At 47.6% G+C, this 24,297-nt stretch overlaps 2 protein-coding genes across 3 annotated transcripts in view; one reads left to right on the top strand and one right to left on the bottom strand.

Moving 5' to 3' along the window:
* ACKR3 (atypical chemokine receptor 3) overlaps nucleotides 1-2,884 on the bottom strand; it is a 34,931-nt gene extending 32,047 nt beyond the window's left edge. Inside the window, exon 1 of one of the 2 annotated variants that reach the window (XM_055812795.1) lies at nucleotides 2,861-2,884. The gene's annotated coding sequence lies outside the window, so the exon portion shown is untranslated. Of the gene's footprint in view, nucleotides 1-1,585; nucleotides 1,611-2,860 lie in introns of those variants that run through there. The other variant, XM_055812796.1, reaches the window with a different exon arrangement.
* Nucleotides 2,885-15,305: 12,421 nt separating this feature from the next.
* Nucleotides 15,306-24,297, top strand: part of IQCA1 (IQ motif containing with AAA domain 1) — a 112,493-nt gene continuing 103,501 nt past the window's right edge. The window contains exon 1 of the mRNA XM_055813204.1: nucleotides 15,306-15,441. Coding sequence (XP_055669179.1) covers nucleotides 15,431-15,441 — 11 coding nt within the window. The 5' untranslated portion in view covers nucleotides 15,306-15,430. The remainder of the gene's footprint in view (nucleotides 15,442-24,297) is intronic.

Here is a 24,297-nt window from a genome sequence, read left to right as displayed (position 1 = left end):
CAAAGGATGAAGGCACAAGGATACAGTAATAACCTGCAGCCTGACCTGTCCCAGATTTTTTTAACTACCCTGGAAAGCTACTGCAAGGGCTTTAGGAAAAAATACAACACTCCCAATAACATCGAAGAGCCAGGTTTTAATATTGTGTGCATCATGGTCTGGCTCACAGCAGGTCACTAACCTCGGACAAAACCTGGTTAGAGGGGGAAAGTCTTTGTAGTGGCCCAGGAGCCTCTAAAAAGGGAAAGGAAAAAAAAGGGGGGGGGGGGCACCACACCTCCAGAAAAACAAGGCACATTAGCAAAGTGACTGCACACGGCTCCCAAAACATAAACAAGCCATGGGCAGACTTGATTTTTAGGAAGAAATGGGTAATGGTTTAGTGCAGACCTAAAGAAATAGCTCCTGGGGCCAAACCACCAAACCAGGACTACTTAACTATGCCAGAGCTTGTGAAACCTCACCGAGCAGCGCTCAGACCTGCTGCTGAGCGCGGGATGATTCAGCCTCTGCCACATCCTCCCCTTTACAACTTTAAAGAGCCATTCGAGCACAGCTTTTTTCCCGCTGCTTGATGCTTTCAGATCCTTGACCTGGTAACCGTATCACATCTGCTAACTATTATCAGAAGAGGAGAAAGGCTCTCCCCTCCTCACTTCCCCCAAGGTGCGGACCCAGCGCTGCACTGCGCGGTGTTGTGTCTGTAGAGCTGAAAGCCATCAGGCTGCAATTCAAACAAATCAGATCTAATCACCCTTATCACAAGGGCGATAAAATCAGCAACACTGAGGGGCTACAAAAACGCAAGCCACCAGGGAGGTATTTCACGATAGGTACAGAAAGTCAACACCTCTGAAGAGCTGTTTTCCCATAGCGATCTTGCCCCACAGAGAGCATCAGATCACAGTGGGGCACTGCTGAAAATCAAGCATCTGTGCAGGTTCTCTGCTGTCTTTTGCGGTTCTAAAAAAATGTTATTTCCCATACTCTGCTGCTGGAAGAGGGTACAAGACACAGAGGGCTGTGTTCCAGAATGCCCTGTGGCTCCTACACTTTGGTCAAAGTGGTCACAAACCGACCACAGATAGACTGATACCAAGCCGGCCATGCTTAACAGGTGCAGTGATGTCCAGATTAAAAAACAGAGACAGATGCTGGTGCTGGGGAGGTGACCGCAAGTCTTATTTTGCTTGCACACCTCCCCCAGGACCCTGGCACAGGCGTTCAGCTGGAGGTGAGGGTTTTCTGAGGCTGGGACCCCACTCTAGAGGACAATACAGTCTTGGATGTTCAGAGAAGCACAATAGGGCTGGAAGTGTCAACCCTCTATCTGCATGTAGCAGTATCCCGCAGCTGGTTCTCCTTTGCCTGGCCAGCAAGCCATCGCCAGCCCCAGTCCTGAACCAGCCAGCTCAGCGGCACCGCACCACAACGGGAACAGCCCTTGGCAGGTTGCCTGCCTTGGGCTGCCTGTACTCTCTGAACCGCAGTTGCGATAAGATTTTTCTAGTTAAGGTCAGCTCCAGAGGAACCACCTGGAGCCCTTGGCCAGCTAAAGGAGAACCTCTGCCCTCATATGACTCACCTTCCCATCGCAGGAGAGCCTGAGAAGCATTTAGGAGAAGCGCATTTTGCAGGATGAGGAGCACGCAAGCACGCAGACGACCAGGGAACTTCCTGACACACGGCCTATAACTGTCTGTTAGTCACGATGGCTGCTGAGCCCTGACCTCCCTCCAGTAAGCATGACGCAAAACAAAGCTCCACTTACAGATTTCAACACCAGCAGCAAAACGTCACCAAGCAACGGAAAAATAAGGGTTGGAAAAGACCTCGGGAGGTCACCTAGTCCAGCTCTGCACAACATGGAAAAGTCAGCGCTGTATGATCCCCATCAGGCGCACGTCTAACCTATTCTGAAAGGCCTCCAGTAATAAAAGCAGCATATTCTAGGCTTTTGCTATATATATCGTGATTTTGAGCAGTACTTGGAGAATGGAGGGCACAGAGGGGAACAGCTGCATAATAGCTGAACATTTCATTACAGAAATGTTGCAGCACCTGAGGGGAAGCTGCCAAATAGATAAGCAGATCTCAGCCATACCTCAGTGCAAAACGTAAGGACAAGACCACCAGCAAGGAGGCAAGGACATGAGAGCGGAGTGCCCCAGCCTATCTGGCCAGGCCACCTAGCAGGGCTGTGACATCTGGCAGAGCCGGTAGGGACTGACCCTCTTTCACCATGCAACGCGAAGGTACCGACCTCGGCACTGCCTGGATCCTGCAACTGCTACATCCCACAGAAGTTGGCCTGACATCCTTCTCGGGGATTAAAAAACCAGATAAATAAAAAATAAAGCCATGTTCTCCGCTGCACAGGAGAGGGAGTCTCAGCAAGATGAGGGTCTGGGTATGTTTACACAAACATGCAGACTTTTGAAAAGAACAGTGGAAACGCTTTGCACGAAATCCCATTAGCAAATAACGGGATTTCTGGGAGCACCATCTGTGCACCACATTGAACACTCAGCCCAGAGCGTGGAGACTAAAGCACATTGCATATGGAAACCCAGACAAAAGAATACACAATCATACACAAAGGCAGGGAGAGCACGTATAGGATGGGGAAGAAGCCAGAAGAGCCTTTTTCCTGCCCATCCTCACAATAGCCGAAAACCCATTCCCTTCACAACCTCCCCACAATGGTTCCTGAGACATCTCACGTCACTTCTGTGCCCACTGTGAGGCCCCACAATGTTGCTGCAGAAGGGGAAAAAAGTGCTTTTTCATGAGTGAGAATCAGCTGGCAAACCAAAACCGTTCAGTGCGAGGTGATACAGAGGTCTGGTATTGGAAATACCTTTTTTTCCTCAGGTGTTTTCCAAAGAGGTCTCCCAGATTTCTAAGCCAAAAGGTTACCTGGAAAAGGCTCTATCTCATTTGTGAGATTCTTCAGGTCCATCTCAGCAGAAAGGGACCTGGGAAAAGTCCAGGAGTAGCCACCCTGGGGTAACTCTGAAACAAAGCAAGAGAGGATTTGGCTTGAGTGGGTTTTGGAGAGCAAAACAAACCCAACTTTACAAATCAACAGCTTCAATGAGCCACCTCCAGTGGCTCTCAAGCACCCTTTTTCCTTCCCGCTTCCAAATGTCTCCCTCTTTGTCCGCCCTCTCAAGAGTTCTTCAACAGCATCCTCCAAAACAGCTATTACAGCAATCACTGCAATTAATTGATTTGCATATCCCCAAAGCCCCATCATTAGTGCAACACAGCCAAGCGTGTTAGTGTTTAATAATATCAATCAACAATTATTCATAACATCCCGCCCCAGCAGACCTAAATATAGAGACAAGCATTCATGCGAAAACAAAAAGGAAGAAAAAAAAAAAACCCAGCAGCTAAACAAAAGAATTAATTTAGAGCAGAATCAGGATCATAGAAACCAGGCGGACAAGAGACAAGGTCAGACGTCTCGCTCCCAGCTCATGTGCAGCTCTCCTAACCTGCCTGCTCTCAGTTACTCAGCTACAACTAAATAAAGTGGTTTTCTCCTTGTGGTAAACAGCCAGCATACACAATGAGCATATATGCTCATGGGGTAGAAACAACCAAGAGGCGACTTTCATAGCTTGCTGGCCACTGTTCAGAACAGCACTTCAGCAAAAGCTCGAGAGGGTCTCCATTCAGGACAACACTCAAACACACGCTGAAATTTAAGTACGTGCTTAAATCCTGCTCCTCCTCAGGCCAGGCACTAGTAAAAGGGAAAGACTGCTATCCAGTTTTCCAGACATTTTTAGCAATACAAGCTGCACCCCTTAGGGACTGTATGCTCTTCATTTACCTGCGACTTTGGAGCCAAAGCCTGTTCGCTTAATGCGTGAGGCTTTCAGGACACAAGTGGTCCTTTCATGCTGGGATGGGAGAGACCCTCACACCAACAGTGGAGCCTGGAGGTACCATCCGCATGGAAACAGCACACAACACCACAAACCAATGGGAAAACTAGCATCAAGGCTGCTCTTTATCAGTGCGTTTAAATGGTTCAAAGCTGAACTAAGGCTCTAACTAAACCCAGGACCTTGCTCAGAAGACAGGTGATTCAGTGAAGGAACCACATCTAACCGAGCTATAGCTCAAAAGAGCCAGAAACCCATGCTACTGAGACAAACCCGCATTTCACACATCAAGAGGGAGGCACAACCACCTCAGCCCAGTCTCCCTTCTCTGTGATGCAGCACCCAAGATTTACACATTTGCCATTTGTGGTATTCTCTTCTCTTGTTATGGGGCCTCCTCCCCAGCAGTGCAGGAATGAGATGGTCCACAGCCTGTCCACATGCTACACAAGCCAAGGACCAAGGCACTCTGCTGTGGGAGGGTGAGGACCTGCACAAGGAGCCTTGTCAGAAGGTACATTTCCCAGCTGCAGCCATGCAGCAAGGCAATGTGAGCCTAGTATGAGACCACCAGCACAAACGTGACTACACACACACATGAGGACATCAGAGAGCTGATAGATCTTCACCATCCAGTGAGTTTTGCATGGTCCATCACCACCTTCAACAGCAGGAGGTGGCCTTTGCAAGAGCCTAGTGCCAGATTACAGTAACATAATTAACAGATAGGTTAACACGCACACTGACTGAGCTGAGACAATGGCATCTCGCTCTGAAACAGTCACCAAGCAAAATTCAGGCATTCAGCTCCTTTGCTGGTGTAAACTGATGGCCCCAAAGGCAACGAATTAGTCTGCACCACTGGAGGAGGTGACTGACCGTGGTGACACAAAGCCACAGCCTTGCTGCAAGTCACAGCTTTTCACTGAGCTGGCAGAGTCCTGCTCTGACAACACATCTTATTTATTAAAGAAATTATGCCAGGAGGGGCTCCATAGGTGCTTCCTGCTCTCACAGATGCAGCCAAACAGCTGGTGGGGCAGCTACGTCTTCAGCCTTCATCACTCACTACGTTCTAACCATCCAGCAGTGCCCCAGTGGCTTCAAAGCCATCTTAATTTTCCTTCATCCTCACCCAATGTCCTGCAGACAGCTCCATCAACACAACCATGGGGTGGCAAACGGTCCAGGTATCGCAGAGGGTGGCAGGAAGGAAGGACCTGGCAGGAAGGAAGGACGTCAAGAGAAACGTCCCTGCAAGCATGGGTGAGGGGAAGGAGCAGCTCTGCATCTCACCCTCTGGCACTGAGACAAGTTCTCCAGTACACGTTTCCCTCTGCTTTGGCTCCATTGATCCTGTAACTGTGCTAAAGCTATATCCCAACACTGTAAATCACACCAGTTTGAGAAGGAGGACACCCTGCTTCCCAGCTCAGCGCCCAGGGCCCATGCTAAAAGCAACCACCAGCTACCATCTGCAGACTAAACAAAGCTATTTTTACACTGCCCGCAGCCTGGACCCCTAACTGGACACTCATCCAGCATGAAATCTCCTATCTGCAATTCTTTCACACCCCTCCCTGCCTCCATCGGTGCTGATGCTGGGGGATTTTTTGTGCCTTGATGATAGGACAGAACAAAATGCAATGTCTCATTACGAGCATTCTAAACAGAAAAATACAGAAGTAAGATTTTAAAGCCCCCTCACATTTTGTTGGTCCTCCGACTTCCCCCGCTGCTTGTAACCACACACAACATGCCAGGAGGTGGGCCCAAGAAATGAACTGCCGAAAGCATGAGCAGGAAGCAAGGCAAACTACAATTGCAGTCAACCACTTCAAAAAGGCTTCAGTTTTGCTCAGAATAGCTTGAAAGGAAACTTGCCGCTCACGCATGTTCATCCTTCATCTTTGACCCGTTTTAAAAGAAATACTAGTCTGATTATGTCTTGTTTTTCTTAGGCAAAAAGAGTTTCTAGAAGGCAGGGTCTAAAAGCAAAACATAAATAGAAAATATAAACACTTCCTCAAAAGCATATTGTTTGTTTGTGAAATTATCAGCAGCTTTCACTGTCTCCCAACAGCAACTGATAGATGTCGGGGGAAAAGGAAAGTATTCATGGCCACAACGCTGTTTTGCAGAATAACGTGGAAGGGAAAATCCAAAACTACTACGAACACAATGCTGAAGACCTAGAGAGAGGTTTAGCCTGGGGCAAACATCTCCTAACTGCTGTAATTACTGTGAAAGGTCATCAAGGACACCTCCCTATGCAAGCTAGAAAAGTTCCTGTAAGCATTTCACGTGGCTAGTTCAGCTTTTTTGGTAAATGTAGCAAAGCTCTGACATTGAGCCATATGAGATGATATCAGCAAACAGGCATCTTTCTCAGAAAGCACATGCATAAGAAAGCTGAGGACATTATCTACTTTCCAATTCCTTGCTATCTTGCTCTTAAACACAGCCATTAAACAGAAAGTTGAAAACACTGGATAAAAAGGAAAGGCTGCACACGCAGGACTTCGCACTGACCAAGACATGTTCTGAAGCGAGTACAAAAGACTTCAGTGTGCAAATATAATCGGATTTAAGAGCCAAATTCCTCCCACCTTCAGCCCTGGAGTGTCCCCGTGCATCCTGTGCTCCAGCAAAGGCTGGCTTCTGCCAGCTCTCCTGCCCACGGTGCCTACTTGGTGGCACCCTCCTGCAGCCAGATAACGGCACACACACCACGTGCTGCTCACTCTGCAGTCCAGAGACAGCGCATGCTCCTCTCGCAGGCAGACATCGACACACGCCAGCACCCTGCTCTGCAATTTGTGCGTGTGGCTTAATTAAAGGCAGGTGCAGAGGACGGTTTGCATGAATGTTTATCCTTAGGTGCTTCCCTCCCTGGCACCCACTCGTGGGGTGTGCAGGAGGACATGTAGGCAGCTTGGAGCAAGGAGTCCTTCAAACCCTGCCCTCTGCTCTGCACAACATCTGGGGCTGCCAAGGGGCTGTTCACATCTGGGCAAGCAGGCTGAAGCCACGGCATACGCAGGCCACCCGATTTCACCTGTCTCAGACAAAACGATTATGTTGGGGCTGGACTGCTTCCTTTATAGTCCCAGATCTCATTTTCAGAGGCGGGGGGAGAAAGCCTTCGATCTATTAAGTGTCTTTGTAAAGGACTCGCTGTTGGCATCTGACTCTCTCAGCAAGATAAATATACAGTCGTTTAGGTTGGAAGGGACCTTTGGAGGCCACTTGGTCCAACCCCCTGCTCAAAGCAGCAGTAAATAAATCGCAGCACGTCTCCTCTGCTCATGCAGCCAACGGCACAGGTGGGGGACGCATGAGGGGCAGGGAAGTATGCAAGAGACCTCCACACAAAAAAAAATATCTCCTGCTCTGAACAACACCATGGAAAACAATTCTCCTACCTGAGAAGAGGCTGCTAAATCACCCGTTGCCCTGACTGACTACCTCAACAATCTGATGTCTTGCTCCAGAGCCTGGGAGGGTCTCCTTTCCCCAAAAAGCAGGGTTTAGACCTCAAGTTCCAACCAAAGAAACACTCAGGTGCATAGAAAGCGCAAAACTGGCCTGTGCTTGCAGAAACAAGTGTACTCAGTGCCTTTGGTCTAAATCTTACTCCTTTCTTCCAAGGGCCGGTGGCATTATTGTACACTTTGTAAAGCAGTTTTGTTCCAGCAAGGGTCTACCTGACTTCATTTACCCCACGTAGCCAACTTGGGAAGAGCTGTGACTGCAGTCTCAAAGGTGCTACACCACCATACACTAGTGTCAGATAAAGGAAATTCTGCAAAACCTGTTTAACTGAGCAAATTCACCTGCTTCCCGCTTTAATCTTGATGCAGGAAGCAGAAAACCCCCGCACGACCCCTCTCCAACTCAGACAAAATCTTTCCCTGTGCTCACTCCCAGCTACAACCCCACAATAATTCTGAGCTACTTCTCCTCTGGCCTTTTTACTTCATTTCACCATACCAAAAGCAGAGGCAGGCCTGGAAATTAAATTGCAGCCACCAGTTTCATTCATAAATTTGGCTGCATGTTTGCAAAGCGATCTGTTGTTATTTCTCACCATTCACCACCTTGAAGCCAGGGAGTATTGTTTTTATTGCTATTGTGAGAACAAGAGCAGGGGAAAAAAATAATCCTAAGCTTCCCTTCCCCTCCCAATCAAATATAATAGAGGAGAAAAAAAAAAACCAAAAAAACCCAGGGCGGATGTCAGATCCTCAAGGATTTTTTTTTTTTTTTCTGAGCTATCTACAGGAGCTCAGCCTGGTGCTGCAGGTTTACTGAGTCTGAATTTTATCAATGGGCTGCATTAGGTCCATTTGAAAGGGCAGCAGGTGTTCGAACAATGAACCCAGGCTGCCTCTACATCTGGGCTACAAAAGCCATCTCCGTGTTTACAAGAAACAGGATAATCAAGAAAACATCCTGCCACAGGCACCTAAAAAACTACAGCCTCTTGTTATTCATTTTTCTCTCACACTTCACCGGTCTATTTATAGCACGAGAAGCTGAACCAGGAGGAGAGAAAAAAAAAAAAGAAGTTTCACACTCACTTCCACGCAGAAGTGACGCACGTGCAATGTGGAAGGCATGGACAACCAGGCGCTTGGCTTGTATTGTTCCTTCAGCTCTAGGTGGGCCACGATTAACCCCTGAGCTCTTGCTGTCACTAAATTAATTAGTTGTGCATAAGTTGTTGCTTCATTGATGCAACCCTGTCAATTAAACCTAACTCATTCTGGGACACTCCAGATGGAAACTGAGTCACCACATACTGGACGTAATGTTCCTAGAGCCTAAACACAAGGATGAGCAATTATGGGGGAGGGATCATGGAAACTGCTCATCTGCCTTAGCCTTCAGCACTTAAGGCTGGATCCTGATGGCCAACAGGATAAGACAGGCTCTTCCAGAGCTCAGAGAGGACACAGAGGGTCCCCTCCCAAGACATCCTCTAGAGGAACCTCTTTCCCTGCACAATGCATCAAAAGCACATCTGCAGAACCAAAAGTTGCCACCAAATTTCAGCTGCTGATGGCTTCTGGCTCCCCACAAAATCACTGTATTCTGGGGTTACTTTCTGCTGATGTTTTGTTCTACTTCCTTTTAACTTTTCAGCACAAATGAAGCAGGATGCATCCAATTTAGTAAGAGACTTTGCTTGTTTGCTTAAACCAAATTAGTTTTCACTGAAGATGCACAAAAACGGAGTGTTTAGAACATTACTCACCATCCTCAAGAACGTCTTGGGAAGCTCCAAGTTATCTCCCCCTTCCAGACTAATGTTTTTCAAGGCTTGGGTCATCCTTATATCCAGGAAAATTAAGTATTCCCTCCCTTCATATCCTCCCTCCCCTGCTTTAATAGTTTTGCTTCTGGAAGCCTTCAAAACATGCCAGCTACAGCCTCCCCCCTGCCCCAGAAACCTGGGGAAGTGAGCGCTGAGCTTCTCAGCCTCTCAAGGAGTTTGACTTTCTTGCTTTTGAGTTGAACGAAAGCAGATTAACTCAACAGGTGCTTCACTGGAGAGTGGGAGGGAAAACAAAACAAAACACAATGAAACAACAGCCTACGTGCACAAATAGCAGATGAATTCCTCCTCTTCTGGGCAAGGGACTGCTAAAACAGATTGCTAACATCCCCTTCTCCGTTAGACCCAAGTCACTCCCCGTTGCTGGCTTTAAAGATATCAAGTCCCAGAGCTCAAACGCTTCCCTTTAATCAGACAGTGGGTCTAGAAGGGGATTTTCCTGATCCATGCTTGACGCCTGAAGGGTTAAACTGTCTCCCCTGCCCCTTACTCATGGTCTTCTCTACCCTGGGCATCCTCTGAAACAGCAGCTTTCCAGCTGTACTGCAAAGGACTTTCCAAAAGCCTCTATGTCTTACACATTGAGTAGGACAGCTGAAGCCAGGACTGCTGCCCCATAAATTGATGACAATGCTTCACAGCTACTTTTTTCCACAAACAGGAAGACCAAACAGTGCACATATAAACTGACCACATCGGAGACCAGTATCTTCATGCCCCTCCTGCTATGGAAAGCAAGCGGCACGTTGCTGTTCCAAGTTCTTACCGTCCCAGGGCCTCCCCACAGGTTGGTCCCACAGACCTCCTGCCTGTTTACCACAGCATGAGACATGGGGGTCCAGGTCAGTTCAAATCCCACTGCAACTGGAAGAAGCAGATAGCAGCTTACGTTGTGCGGTGTTTGCTCGTTTGCTTGAAAACATGAGGATTTTTTAAGCTTTCCGGGATTGATGTGCACCCACAGCCAATATTAACAGTTAAACTTTTTGTCATTTTTCCATCATAATTATGAGAGAAGCATATACAGCATTTCAAATTGCTGACTGGGGAGCCTATAAAGTGACAACATGGCTAGAGGATCTGTATATCCTAAAAGAACTGAAACGGGTGTGTCCAGCAGTGCCGTTTCACACAGGAGACTGCATACATCTTCACATTACACAACCAAAAGAAATGCTACTTCTTTCCAATATTTGTTTTGCAGCACAAAATAGAAGTGACCTTTGCACCCCTAAGTGACTAAAGCTTGACACAGTGTTTCTGTTAATTTATTAAAAACTTGCTAGCTGAAGCCCAGTCTTCAAGCCAACCAGTTTTCTAAAACCTCTGCTAACAAATTACTTGGATAATTGCCAGAATCTGATCCCTTTCTGTTTCTTTATCACCAAAAAAAATAACATCTGGTCTATGTTAATTATCAATCTGTATTGACTGCTAATTTATGCTGGTAGGCATCTTCAAGAACAGCATCCTAGATAATTAAATAGCTGAATGCCGACGAACAATTGTCAATACAGAATAAAATCAATATACTCCCTGATGTTTTCTAATGATAGAGAGCTGACGCTATTTGAACCAGCTTCTTTTGAAAGCTCTAGATTTATTGAACAACATTATTTCAGGAGAGATGATTTGGGGTTTTACTTTTTAACAAAGAGAAGTGGAGTGTGGCATGGCATTTAATATCTGGCTGAGATTTAAAACGCACGCTCCTTATGAAGTATGACATTTTATACCTGAAACCACAGGAACATTTCCCACATTTAAGTGATAGAGGGAAAATTCTTCAAATTAGATTTGAACTTTATACCTTCTAATTCTGCTCTGCTCCTCCTCCTCCATGTACCACGCTTGGGCTTGATGAACGTGCTGGTGCTATATCAAAGTCTAACAGACCCGACTGCCGACAAATCCCCTTCACTTAGCCTTGAAGTAGGCAGCAAACCTCCCATAGATCCGGTAGTTAACATTAACTGGCAAAATAGCTCAGCGACGGACCACAAGGCTAAACAGACTGGTCAGCACAGCCCAGCTGGTGCAGCCATCCCTCCTGGGGGTCAGCGTGAGCTGGAAGCCAGCACTGGAGCCACAAGGCAAACCTAAGTCCCCGGGCTTGCCACGAAGAGCCACCCAGAGCTCTTTCACATGTTTTAATCCGAGGAAAACCGAACACCCATTGGCAAGGAAGCCCTGTGCAACATCTCCCCAGGCTTGCCCAGCAGAGGTCCTGTGTCTCGCTTTCCTGGACTCATAGGTCTGTGGTGCAACTCAATTGCAACCATGTCCCTGTTTGGGAACAGTTGTCCAGCTCTAAGTGCTGTCACAGCCACTGTCCCTTGCAGGAAAGCTCCTCCACCGAGCCCTCCAGGATGAGAGGAACACTGGCGCTCTGGGGTATGGCTATGGAACCAGGTGGTTTTTCAGTGTGAGACATCCAGAAAAACCCACTCTCCTGGCCCTTCTTCACAACCCCAGCGTCATCAAGCTCGTTGGCAGAATGCAAACTGGCCCCTTCAACGATCCCTCATGTCAGCAAGAGACACCTCAGAGAGCACATCATGTCCTACACCTCAGGGAGGTGCAGCACAGATATATCATGCCTGTCTCCATAGCCAAGCAAGCAGCAGGATCCTTGACTCCCAAGCGGTTGCCCAAAGTCTCAGTTCACCCACCTCACGTGATGGAGAAAACCCTGACCCACAGCCTTTCCCTTTGCATGCTCCTTGGGCTAGCAACACACCAAAAAAACCCCAGCTCACTACATCTTCCATCCTGCGCCTCCAGGGACGACCCAGACCTTTGTAAGTGCTTTGAAATATGAGTTGCAAAGGCAGAACATTTTTCCTATTATGTTCCTTGCTTTACTTAAGCTCCTACTCAATAAGAGACAGGTGCACTAAGCTCTTTGCCAGGGACCTGTGTTTAGAGGAACAAGGCCCTCCAGTTTTATATGTTATCCCCTTGTAAGCTCACTAGTCGCCTCTTAAGCTCGTAATAAAAGACTTTTTTGAAAAATGATGGCACCTAGTTTCCAAGGCAGCAGAACTTTTAAGCTTGTGTTTGCAAGAGCCTAGGGAATTACAGATGCCAGAAGGAACACGCTGTATAAAACCCATCACCTATTCCTGCTGGATAAATTAAATAACAGCTTTATTTTTTAACACAACATGATCTAGATGAAGAAGTTGCTATCAATGCTACACAAAAAATATATGATGTATGGAATAACAGCTACAAATCCCTTTAATCTCTGGTGGTACCTACAGACCTCAGATGTTTTGGTGCCTGTACGGCTTATCAAACATGCATGATCCCAGGCTGGAAAGGCTGAGATACTTCACGGTGTTGAATGGCCACCAGTGGTTTGCTGGATCTCAGTTGCAATTCAGGCTGCAGTGCTCCAGGGGAAGAGACAAGAAGGGAGATAAAGGAAAGAAAAGGCAGCAGCTAGAGATGGGGACAGAGAGTGGCTGTGACTAACTCAAAGCGTAGATGCAGCCACAGCAGAAAATAGATCACAGGGAAGTCCTCTGAGGACAGCACTGGCTGAACAGCCCAGGTAAACCCGCATCCTCTCACTTCAAATTATTCGAAAGCTCAAGCAATTCAACTGGAAACCCGCAGCAAACCAGAACATCTCACACCCCCCAGTTTGTGTTTATGTCTATTTTCTTAGGCTAAACCAATTGCTTATTCTTGGTCGTATGCTACTCCCTTCTCAGCTACAAAGCAGGCTCCTTTCCCATGGAAAAAAATATCAACTCTGCTTATTTCATACTTAATTTTACTGCATGAATTTTCCCAGCAATGCAATTCATTATTTTTTTCCAAGTTCGCTACAAACTGATGAAAATAAAAAGCTCCTTGGCTCATGCACACACTCCCTGTATGCTCTCACACACAGCACTTTTTTTGTGGCTTAATTTCTCAGTTTTAAAAGGAAGATGTTTGCTTTCCTCCTACTTTTTTCTTTTCTTTGGGGGTGGTGGAGGGTGGTGGTGGTGGAGAAGACCCAGGGGAAGTGAGAAGGGGGCATTACTTCATCTTTAATACAGTTTCCAGTACAATAAAGACCATCCTTTGCACTGTGACACCGAGGTGCTAACAGAGGGCAATAAATTCAGATTAATAATTAACATCCACATCGTATCAAGCAATCTTGTGGCTCTCATTCAAATTGCTTCCGAAAGTTGCCTACTTTTTTGTGGCAAACATATGCAATAGGTTTCTCAGCTATTAATTTTAGAAGCTATTTTTGAGTGATGTATTACAGAACAAAAGAACTAAAGCAATTTTCTATTCTGATTCCAATTCCTGACTTTACTTATTGAATCACAAGCATTACTCTCTTTCTCTTGGAGATTTGGGAATGGTATCTTGAAGTCTACAGGAAAAAGTATATTGCTTAGGGGTTATGGCCAAACCAGTCCTTAAAACCACATGCACTTAAAGAGACAGTACTGCTGGGGCTCTGTGGGTAAAACTCTTGGCTGAAAAAAAAAAAAAAAGTTTGACAAAAAAAGCGATATACAAATGCTCGCATTAATGGGGAAAAAAAAAAAAGTGAGGTTCTGAATGCAGAGACTCAGTTTAAGTATTAAATAAGAACAAAAGAGAAGATACTTACTGCTTTTCAGACCCCCTTGACCTGCAGATGGATGAGAATCAAGCACTGAAAGGAAGCAGACAAATTTCTGATGCAAGCCGCACCAGCATGAAGAACCACTTTCATATTAACACAGCGAATTACAAGCTGGATTTACATGATTTTCCAACCCCTGCAAAGAAAAAGCAACAAGTACTCAAGCTCGCTTACTCCGAAGAACACCCCACCAATCCAATGCTCCAAAAGAAATTATGCAATGGGCATAACCATCGTATGCCTCAAAAAACAATATGACTTAGATGCTTTTTATTATGGTCTTGATTCTTCAGGGTTCACATTTTCAAGCTTTTTCTCCAAAACCATGGGGGGGCTAGGAACTTTATTTCAAAAACATGATAGCCAAGAGTCTCACCTAATTATACAAGCTGGAGCTTCAAGGCTTCAAGGAGGGGGGGGGGGGGCAGGGGGGAAGGCAAAGGAATGCAGACACCTAGAGATTTATGGCAAAAAATGCAATTGCTGGCAAAACACTCATTGTCCCAAACTTCTTGCTTTTTCTCCTCCCCCCCCACTCTGTGAAGGAGTGTATTTTTTCCCCCAAAATTGTCATGTGCTGTAATGCTGCCTTGCTAGCTTTGATTTTGCCCCTCTTAAAGAAGCCTTTTAATGTTCTGTGACCGATGCTTCTCACCCTGCACACAAGCAATAAGTTAGAACAATTATTTTTAAAAACTCCAGCTTCACTGCTGGAGTTTACACGGAGGCAAAACAGCTGTCTTGCCCTCGAAGCCAGCCTCCTACCAAAGCAGGGCTCAGAAACTACAGATGGGATTTTACAGGCAGCATCACGACACGCTCATATTTCCCCCGTTGCTATTTTTTTTTTTTTTAAAGGAAGCAGGAGGGGGGAAGCAGAGAAAATCCTGCAAGGCGTGGGGATGCAGCACTAGTCGGGATGGAGGCAGATGCCCCCAGCCCCGGCGGTCCTTGCCCAGCCGCCCCTGCCTGACAGATGTGCAGGGTTCAGGGGTGTGATGGATGGAGGAAATGCAAACACCAGGCAGGTTTCCAGCTGCTGCGAGGAAAAAATAATAATAAACTGGTTTTTAAGTGGTAAGGGAATGGAAAAAGCACTAGAAACTTGCCTCAATATGTACTTGAGGAGGGAGGAGTAGAGGAAAAATGCAACTGGGATAACCCCTTGGGAGGAAAAGATAGAAACAGCGTTGAAATAAAGTGAAATAAAGATGAAAGAGAGAAAAATAAACACGAAATAGACAGAAATACAGATGACAGGGAGAAAAATAAACATGAAAGACAAAAACACAGATTAAATGGGGAAAAATAAACATGAAATAGAGCGAAACAGACAGCGATAAACACTAACCCTACCCTTCTTCCACGGCCGGCCCTGCAGCAGCACCGGGGAGCGCCCCCCCCCCCCCCCCCGCCCCGTCTCCGCGGTGACGGCGGGGCGGCGCGGGCCGCACGGTTACCGGGCCGCACAGTTACCGGGCCGCACGGTTACCGGCCGCACGGGCGCTGTGCCCGGGGCCAGCCCCGCGGCGGAGGAGCAGCCCCGGCATGTCTCAGGCGTGAGTAGCGCGGTTGCGGGGGCGGGGGGCTCCCGGTGTAACGGGCTGAGCCCACCCGCCGTGCTTCCTCCGGCCGTTGCACCCCGAACCCGGCACACCTGTCAGGCAGGGGCGGCTGGGCAGCGACCGCCGGGGCTGGGGGCATCTGCCTCCGTCCCGGCTGCTGCTGCCTCCTCACTCCGAGCAGGATTTGCTCAGCTTCCCCCCCCCCCCCGTAAGCTTCCTTAAAGAAAGAAAGAAAAAAAAAAATTAAAAACCCAGCGCCGCACCTACCGGCAGAGCGCGGCACCTGCCGGGGCACACGCGGTGTAACCGGCACACACGCGGTGTAACCGGCACACACGCGGTGTAACGGGACACACGCGGTGTAACCGGCACACACGCGATGTAACCGGCACACACGCGGTGTAACCGGCACACACGCGGTGTAACGGGGCACACGCAGTGTAACCGGCACACACGCGATGTAACCGGCGCACACGCGGTGTAACGGGGCACTCACGCGGTGTAACGGGGCGCACATGCGGTGTAACGGGGCGCACATGCGGTGTAACGGGGCACACGCGGTGTAACGGGGCACACGCGGTGTAACCGGGGCCACCGGGCCCGGCAGCAGGGGGTGCCCTGGGCAGGGGGATCCCCCCTCTGCAAACCCATCGCCTCAGCAGCCTTCAGCCCAACGCTGATATTCCCCCTCCTCAGACACCAGGCCCTTCACCGCTTGCAAAAAAACCCCAACTTTTTCCTCTCTACAGACCAAAATTGGCACATCCTGTTGGGTTTGGTGGGTTTTTTCCCCCCTAATGAACTCCTCATGCTGTCAGCACAATACAAAGCTTTAAAAGTTTATTTGCAATCACCAGACACTGCTGATGGCATCGGATCAAAGTGCCTGCGAGGAGCCATACTCATTACTCCAGAACCACTACTAAGATAGCAAGCTCCTACATTAAGGCGGCGTTACTACTGCTGCACTACGCAGCTGGGAGCCTGCCGGCGTGGGCGGCTTCCAAGCCGTTATCCCCTCGGTGTTCTGCTGTTTGCTGCCGCCAGGTCCAGCGATGTGAAACCCTGGGCACAGTCCAGTTTGCGGCAGCTCTTGTGCCCAGTTCTGAGCTGGATGGGGCTTGCTCAAGTTGAGTAAATAATAATAATATGTTAGAGGAAAAAATAAAAACACCCCCTGGGGCAGTACTTGCTGCCTGCTGCTGCCCTGCATGGCCAAACCTGACCATAGCCAAAGTTGACCATGGCCAAAGCTGACCATGGCCAAACCAACCATAGCCAAACCTGACCATGGCCTAACCTGACCACGGCCAAACCAACCACAGCCAAACCTGACCACAGCCAAACCTGACCATAGCCAAATTGACCACAGCCATACCTGACCATAGCCAAACCAACCACAGCCAAACCTGACCATGGCCTAACCTGACCATAGCCAAACCGACCATAGCCAAAGCTGACCATAGCCAAAGCTGACCATAGCCAAACCTGACCATAGCCAAACCAACCACAGCCAAACCTGACCACAGCCAAACCTGACCATAGCCAAATTGACCACAGCCATACCTGACCATAGCCAAACCAACCACAGCCAAACCTGACCATGGCCTAACCTGACCATAGCCAAACCGACCATAGCCAAAGCTGACCACAGCCAAACCTGACCATAGCCAAACCTGACCATGGCCTAACCTGACCACAGCCAAAGCTGACCACAGCCAAATTGACCATAGCCAAACCTGACCATGGCCCAACCTGACCACAGCCAAATTGACCATAGCCAAACCTGACCATGGCCTAACCTGACCACAGCCAAAGCTGACCACAGCCAAATTGACCATAGCCAAATCTGACCATGGCCTAACCTGACCACAGCCAAATTGACCATAGCCAAACCTGACCATGGCCTAACCTGACCACAGCCAAATTGACCATAGCCAAACCTGACCATGGCCTAACCTGACCACAGCCAAATTGACCATAGCCAAACCGACCATAGCCAAAGCTGACCACAGCCAAATTGACCATAGCCAAACCTGACCATGGCCTAACCTGACCACAGCCAAAGCTGACCACAGCCAAATTGACCATAGCCAAACCTGACCATGGCCTAACCTGACCACAGCCAAATTGACCATAGCCAAACCTGACCATGGCCTAACCTGACCACAGCCAAAGCTGACCACAGCCAAATTGACCATAGCCAAACCTGACCATGGCCTAACCTGACCACAGCCAAAGCTGACCACAGCCAAATTGACCATAGCCAAACCTGACCACGGCCTAACCTGACCACGGCCTAACCTGACCACAGCCAAAGCTGACCACAGCCAAATTGACCATAGCCAAACCTGACCACGGCCTAACCTGACCACAGCCAAAGCTGACCACAGCCAAATTGACCATAGCCAAACCGACCATAGTCAAAGCTGACCATAGCCAAAGCTGACCATGGGCAAAGCTTACCGTAGCCAAACCCGACCATAGCCAAACCCGACCATAGTCAAACCACTGCCCCAGCGGGTTGAAGCCTCTGCCAGCTTCTTACCTGAGGTGGTCTCCTCTGTCTTTAGCGGTACCGGCTTCAAAGCCCCTCTTTTGCTCAGTATCATCTTTCCCAATGCCAGCTCTTTGCCAGATAAAAACCCTCCATCTCTAAATCACCCTTTTAGCCCCCAAAGCAGAGCAGCTCTCCTTGTTGCCTCCATGTTGGGCTTCCCCTAACCCAGCCTCAGTGCATTTGCAGTCCCAGCCGGGCACCGCTGCCAACCCCACTGCTTTCCGGCCAGGCTGCTGCCTTTTCCTTGCTCCTTGGCTCAGGAGAGAAGGGTGAGCTGAGAGGAATAAAAAGAAACACCACCAAGGGCACAGCAGAGCTGGCATGGGGGCTCTGTCCGAGGACACAGACCCCACGCAGCCTCCTGCAGCCCAAAGCTGGAGACCGGTGGCTAATGCAGTGCAGGGCTTGGCTTGCAACGGCGCTAATCACGCCTTGCACTGGCGCGGTGGCTCAGCTAAAGGAAGCTCTCAAATGAATGGATAGTTATCTAAATTGTGTTGTTTAAAAGAAAAAACAACCACAAAAAATCCTGCCACAAAAGTAGTGATTGACCTCTTCCTGAGAGAGTTCCTTCATAACCTGTCATTCTTACGGTCTGAATCACGGCTGCTGTTACGTGAGCCAGATCAACACCAAAGGAATTGAATATAGTTGGAAAATGCTTGTGCTTCAACTGTTTGGCTTAGCTCAGTTTAATTTTAATAGAGACAGGGCTCTTTAGCATTTCCTATAGCATTGCCAGCATTGAACAGCAAATCCATATAAATGTGATATGCATCTCCACATCACATGACAAAAATATATACAGTGCTGTTTCCAAATGAGGTAGTGATGCTGGTGAGGGACTCCAATTTGACATTGATGCTACTTGGCTCACTTAACTATAATCACTCTATAACTGTGCAGAGCACAGCATTTATAGCTACGCTAATCCAGTCCTTCATAAACACGAGTCTTGAATAGACACCAGTTCATCAGCCGCTGCATCTATAGAGCTCGAGCTAAGCAGCGGGCTGGATAGTTTTGTTTACTGTGTTCTACACCTCAGTCAGCATACCAAGCCTTCTGGACAGTTTGTGCTTTTCTTTATTGCACCAGTAACGGGATTCAGTATCACCTGAGGATCTCAGCATTCCTTTAAAAAAATAATTATTTAAAAAAAGAAAACAAAACACCAGAAAAAATGTGAAGCAAAAATGCTCCCAAACTATCAGCAAAACAAAAAGTATTAAATTCTTACTGAAATATATGAAGCCTTAAAGGTTGCATTTCATGATTTTTAAATGGTTGGAGCTGACAGTGCTAGCAAATCCATAAAAAATTTATCCTGATGTTTCCTGTCCACAGCCTTGTGCATTCCGCCCCCTGAGTTGTAATCGATGCCAGTAGTCACGCAATAGCACACTTTCCTTTCATCCTAGGCTATCTGGTTTTGCAAGGTACAGCTGAGTTGGTTCTCAAGTAAGTTACCGCAGCTACCGTTACATGATCACGTAGTGAGGTTATCCTGGCTGTGTACCATAAATCATGCTAAATTAAAAGTATTTTAAAAGCCACGTGACAAAGATGTTTTAAAACGGACTGCCTTACTTGAAGGCAGTGAAGCTAAGAGCTACTAACACATGGGGTTTATGAGAAAGAACTTTGGTACTTCAGGCAAAAATATTTTAGGGGACACCACCTTATTTGGCTGGGAATAGGGATGGCTGCCGATCTTGCCATGTCACATGGAAGACAGACTCCCATCCTACAAAAGGGTAGGCACGTCGGTAAGTCACAGCCAAGCCTTTAATGCTGGTTTTTCAGTGCTGTCCAGTCACATCCTGTGTGCTGTACAGAAATGCTACCCAGCACATGACTTTTTTTGAGCTTGAGGTAAACAGCTGCTTTTTAGACATCTGGAAGAACAGCTGCCGCAGACAGAGAAGTCGCACACGCCTCGTGCAGCCAGTGGGACATGCTAGACATAAGCTGAGTGCAGGACTGTTGTCTCACAGGCACTGAAGTCACAGTGGTCAGACTGGCAACTTTTGCAGCACTGAGTCACGCTGCACACAATTTACGTGGCTGGGATTTCAGTATTTCCAATCGGTTTATGAGGCATGTTTGCCATCCTCAAGGCCCTGTGATTTCAACAGACGTGTGGTCTAAAGATCACAGTGGCGTGTTATTCCGCTGCTTTAGTCAGTTTTGTATCAAGATAGAGCCAGGACACTCAGTAAATGCTCAGCTATATTCTCTTAGGGTCAGTAAGCTCCACCAGCCAGCCAAAAGAAAAGTCAGCATGTCCAGACATGCTTGACATTTTCTAAGGACAGTTGTAGTGCTCACAAGAGGCATGGCATACCCATTACGTTTGCTGTAGGGTTGATTAAGAAGTGCTGGACGTGTCGCACTTCCTAAAGTACTCAAACCCCAGCATTTGCATACAGATGTACATTCTGTTCCAGACATTGAACAGGAGATTTACATAAACGCTTTTGCATTTATGTTTTCCTGCTGCGTTTCCTCCTCTTTTATGCATTTGTTTACCATTTACTTGACCTGTAGGGTATCTTGACCAGCAATTTCTTAACTTGCCCTAACAGTCCTAGTCCAGACACGTTCAAAGCTGAGTCTTGGCGCTGCTACCATTTGTAGCAGGTTTTAATCAGCTACAAGACATTTGCCACTGCCACCAAGGAGCTTTAAACAATCAAAGGGCTTTAAAGTTTAATCTCATGTCACAAATAGAACTTACATTAATTCAGTGCTTAAATATTGAGCCAAGAGAAGATCTTTAGCATCTTCCTTTCAGTTTCTGACTGAAGAACCAAAGGAAAACTACGTATTTTATATTACAGCCCCTAAAACTCAAAGAAAATTTGGGTTGCAAAACGAAAATGTAAGAAAACGTCAGCGCAGCTTTTAAGCCACTTTTCTCTCCCCCCCTTTACATGGCTGCATTACGATGCAGTTTCTTATGTTGTGATCACATCCTATTTTCTTCCCACGGGGCCCCAGCCTCATTCAGCGATTGGGCTGTTGTTGAATATTTCTTTTTATCCCCTCATTCAGCCTGTGGCCCCAGGCCATATTCTTCAAATTCCATCTAAACGGCACAATTATTAGCTTCCTCCTGGGCATTCCTAGCATGTTCTCTCTCATACATCTCCCAAGCAGTCACGGATTCATCTTTGCCCTTCTTTCCACCCCTGGTGAGCGTTAGTGTGTCATCTTGCTTGTCACGTTAAAGCAGGAAAACAGAGACAGAATCAAAATGATCACAACTAAGACTCAAAGCTGCAACTCCCTTCCGCGCCTGCCTTCATCCCTAATGAGGTAGGGAAGCATCTTGTGCGTTACTTGTATGTTTTCTCCTTTGGGAAAAAGCACTGTCAGCGGAAATATCCCAGCAACACTTGTGCTAGAAAACAGTGAAAGAAGAGGCTACAGTTTTTAAGAAACCAAGCGGACTGTGTTAGCTTAAAGCCTTCTGACCCTGGCAGAGGTAGAGCAGCACCCAGACACGGTGTCTGCCCTTTATGCATGCAGCTGTAGGCAGCTGGATGGGCGATCACTCTTTCCTTTTCTAAGGAAGAAAAACAAAGGAAAAAAAAAAAAAAGTAAATTACATAATTAGAATGGTTAATGCTGGAATAAACATTGCCGCACCCAGTCAAGAGTGGTATAGGCAAATGCTGCTCGGGCCTTGGGTAGGTAGGGTGTCCTCAGCTCCAGCTGGTTTCTGGCTGTCCATCCCAACAACGAGCTCACTACAGCATCTGCTGAGGCACTGCTGCACAGTGACGGGGTGTGAGTTACCAAAGCTCTCCTTCCCCATCCTTTCACGTTTCCCTGGCCAGGAGAACTAGTGCTTGCAAAGGAGAGCAGGCTGCTCTTCTCCTTACCTCCTAGGGGAGCGCAGCCTCCAGCCCAGGCAGGAGCTGCAGCCTGACAGACAGACAGATGACGGCCCTCAGAGCATGCTACAGCAAAGCTCAGCCCTGAATATTGTCTCCCCTACCTTAATCGCTTTGCAATGTCCTGTAAGAAAACAGCTGTTTTTTTCGAATCAGCCTTATGAGTTTAGCCAGAGCAGGTGTGCTTGAATCCTGCTGAGGTGCGGCGTTGACACCGCTGCTTAGCAAAGCAGGCTTCCCCACCTTCCCTGCAGTTTCCCGTTACATTTATGCCATGAAAATCTTTTATCCTCTATTTGCTTTCAGCTGTAGTACCAAGGACTGAAATTGGAGATGACAGAAGCACAGAGCTGTTCACATTAACAAAGCCAGCAGGCTGTATGCTTTCTTCCCATCCCAACCAAAGCCTGTTTGGATTTATACTTTATTTTCCCCAAATGCTTCAATCTCTGTAAAACATCATGGCTAGAGCAATGCTTAAAAGTAGTCATCTGGCAACGTTATGTTCACCACCAGCTAAGAAGTTTGTTGGCATAATTGTAAGCCTAATATTATTTTGGGAGCAAGGCAAGCCTGGCCAAGCTCGGAACTGTGACTCTCCACTGCTCCAGGCTGCAGGCTTTTAAAACAGGCATTGATTCAGACCACCTTTTATTGAATTTGGTTGTGTCACAGGGCCACACTGATCTCTGTCTGCACCTCTCCATCCCCAAAAACATGTTGTCTATAATAAGACAAAAGAAAAAGGAAAAGAGGGGGCTACTGCCGTAATATATTCAGCCCAGCAATCACCATGCAATACCTGAGCAGGCTGTCATGAGGGAGCAGGTAACTCTGCTGACCGGGATAAGCCAGCAGTCATTTTAAGTCTGGTGATTTTTAGAAAGAGAGAAGGAAAAAGAAAAGCAGCGGCACTTGTGCAAGCCCCTTTTCCTCCCAGGGCCTCACTTTCCCCTCCCAACCTTTGTCTCTTGTTTCTTTATTTTACTGAGGCTGCAGGGCAGGGTTTCCCTCCCCTGTGTTTGCCCAGGGCTCAGCACAATGGCTGACCTGTCAAGCCCCGAGTCTCTTTAGAAGAGACCCTGAGGACTGGCCCCTGTGCGCACTTCCTTGTGGCTAACCCCCGTCTCGGTCACCTCTCCTCCGCGCCGTGACCGCTGCCTTGTCCTGTGCAGTGCTGCATACATGCTGGGCTCCTTGTGCCCACGGGAGCCCGGTTCCCACGCACAGATCCCCCTGCAGCCCACCTGCCCACCCCCTCGCTCTCCCAAACCCCACCAGTGCTTTCTCTGGTCCCTCTCAGATGGCCCAACACAGCCCAGTCTCACCTTCTGAGAAAGGAGAAATGCGGGTAGTTTGCAGGGGCAGTTTAGATGCTTCAGAAAGGTTTTAAACCTCACAATTTAGTGCTCATTTAATCAAATTTCCATATTAGATGAAGTTTCCATATTAGATGTAGTCAGCGGGCTAGGTCAGAGTCCAGTGTTTTCCCTTCCATCTCTTTACATGTGCCCATGTCAGAAAAAACAGTAGGACTGATACAGTACCACACTCTGCCTTCACATGGCTGGCGTGTCAAAATGTGAGATATTTCTGTCCTCAGAGGACAGCCCAGAAAAAACAGTCATCAAAGCAGCCAGCCTTCAGCCCATACACCACCCCAGAGGCAGACACAGCTTGGAGTGCAAACCGTGCCATGTCCTGGAAGAACAGAAATAGTGTTCCCTTCAGCAGCTAAGTAAAAACACCGAGATACTTTGGGGAGAAAAAAAAAAAAGAACCCCCACACACTCACAAAGGTAGCCCCTCTGATGCCCGTTTCCATGACTGGCTCAGCAGTGATCTGTTTGTGTGCTCAGCACAAATCCTTCCAAGAAGGACATGCTTAAGTCTCAAAACCAGTTCAGTGCAATGAGCAGGCTAACCTCAGCTGTACTCAAAACCAACGTATTTTTCTACGCCTTAAGAAGAGATGGGTCAAGCAAACACACAGAGTTAGAGGGCCCTGCAATGTTAAAGTGAGGCAATGCATAATTTGGCAGGATTTTAAACATCTCTTTATAACTTGAACAGAAAAAACATATTTCGAAGCTTCACTCTAAAATAAGCAGATCAGGCTTTATTTTGAGCAATGAAAGCAAGATTCAAACTAGAAATCATGCTATAGCAAGAGAGTCATCTTAAGCCCTTGCTTTAGATTCTGTTTCTACTTTGTGGGAGTGAAGAGCAGGGACATCAGTTAGGAGGTGAAGTCTTGACCTTCCCTCCAAGCTGTAAGCTGCCAAAAAAGTGGTCGGGGGGCCCTGGAATTAAGTCACTATGTGTTTTTTCCTCATTCCATTACAGTGTTGCTTATTTTCCCCATAACGCTCCTATTTTGTAGTTGCT

This window comes from Falco peregrinus, chromosome 8, assembly GCF_023634155.1.
Source record: "Falco peregrinus isolate bFalPer1 chromosome 8, bFalPer1.pri, whole genome shotgun sequence".
In the NCBI taxonomy this organism is placed as follows: Eukaryota; Metazoa; Chordata; class Aves; order Falconiformes; family Falconidae; genus Falco; species Falco peregrinus.
Note: the sequence above shows the minus strand (reverse complement) of the source record. Positions and strands in the feature narration are given on the sequence as shown.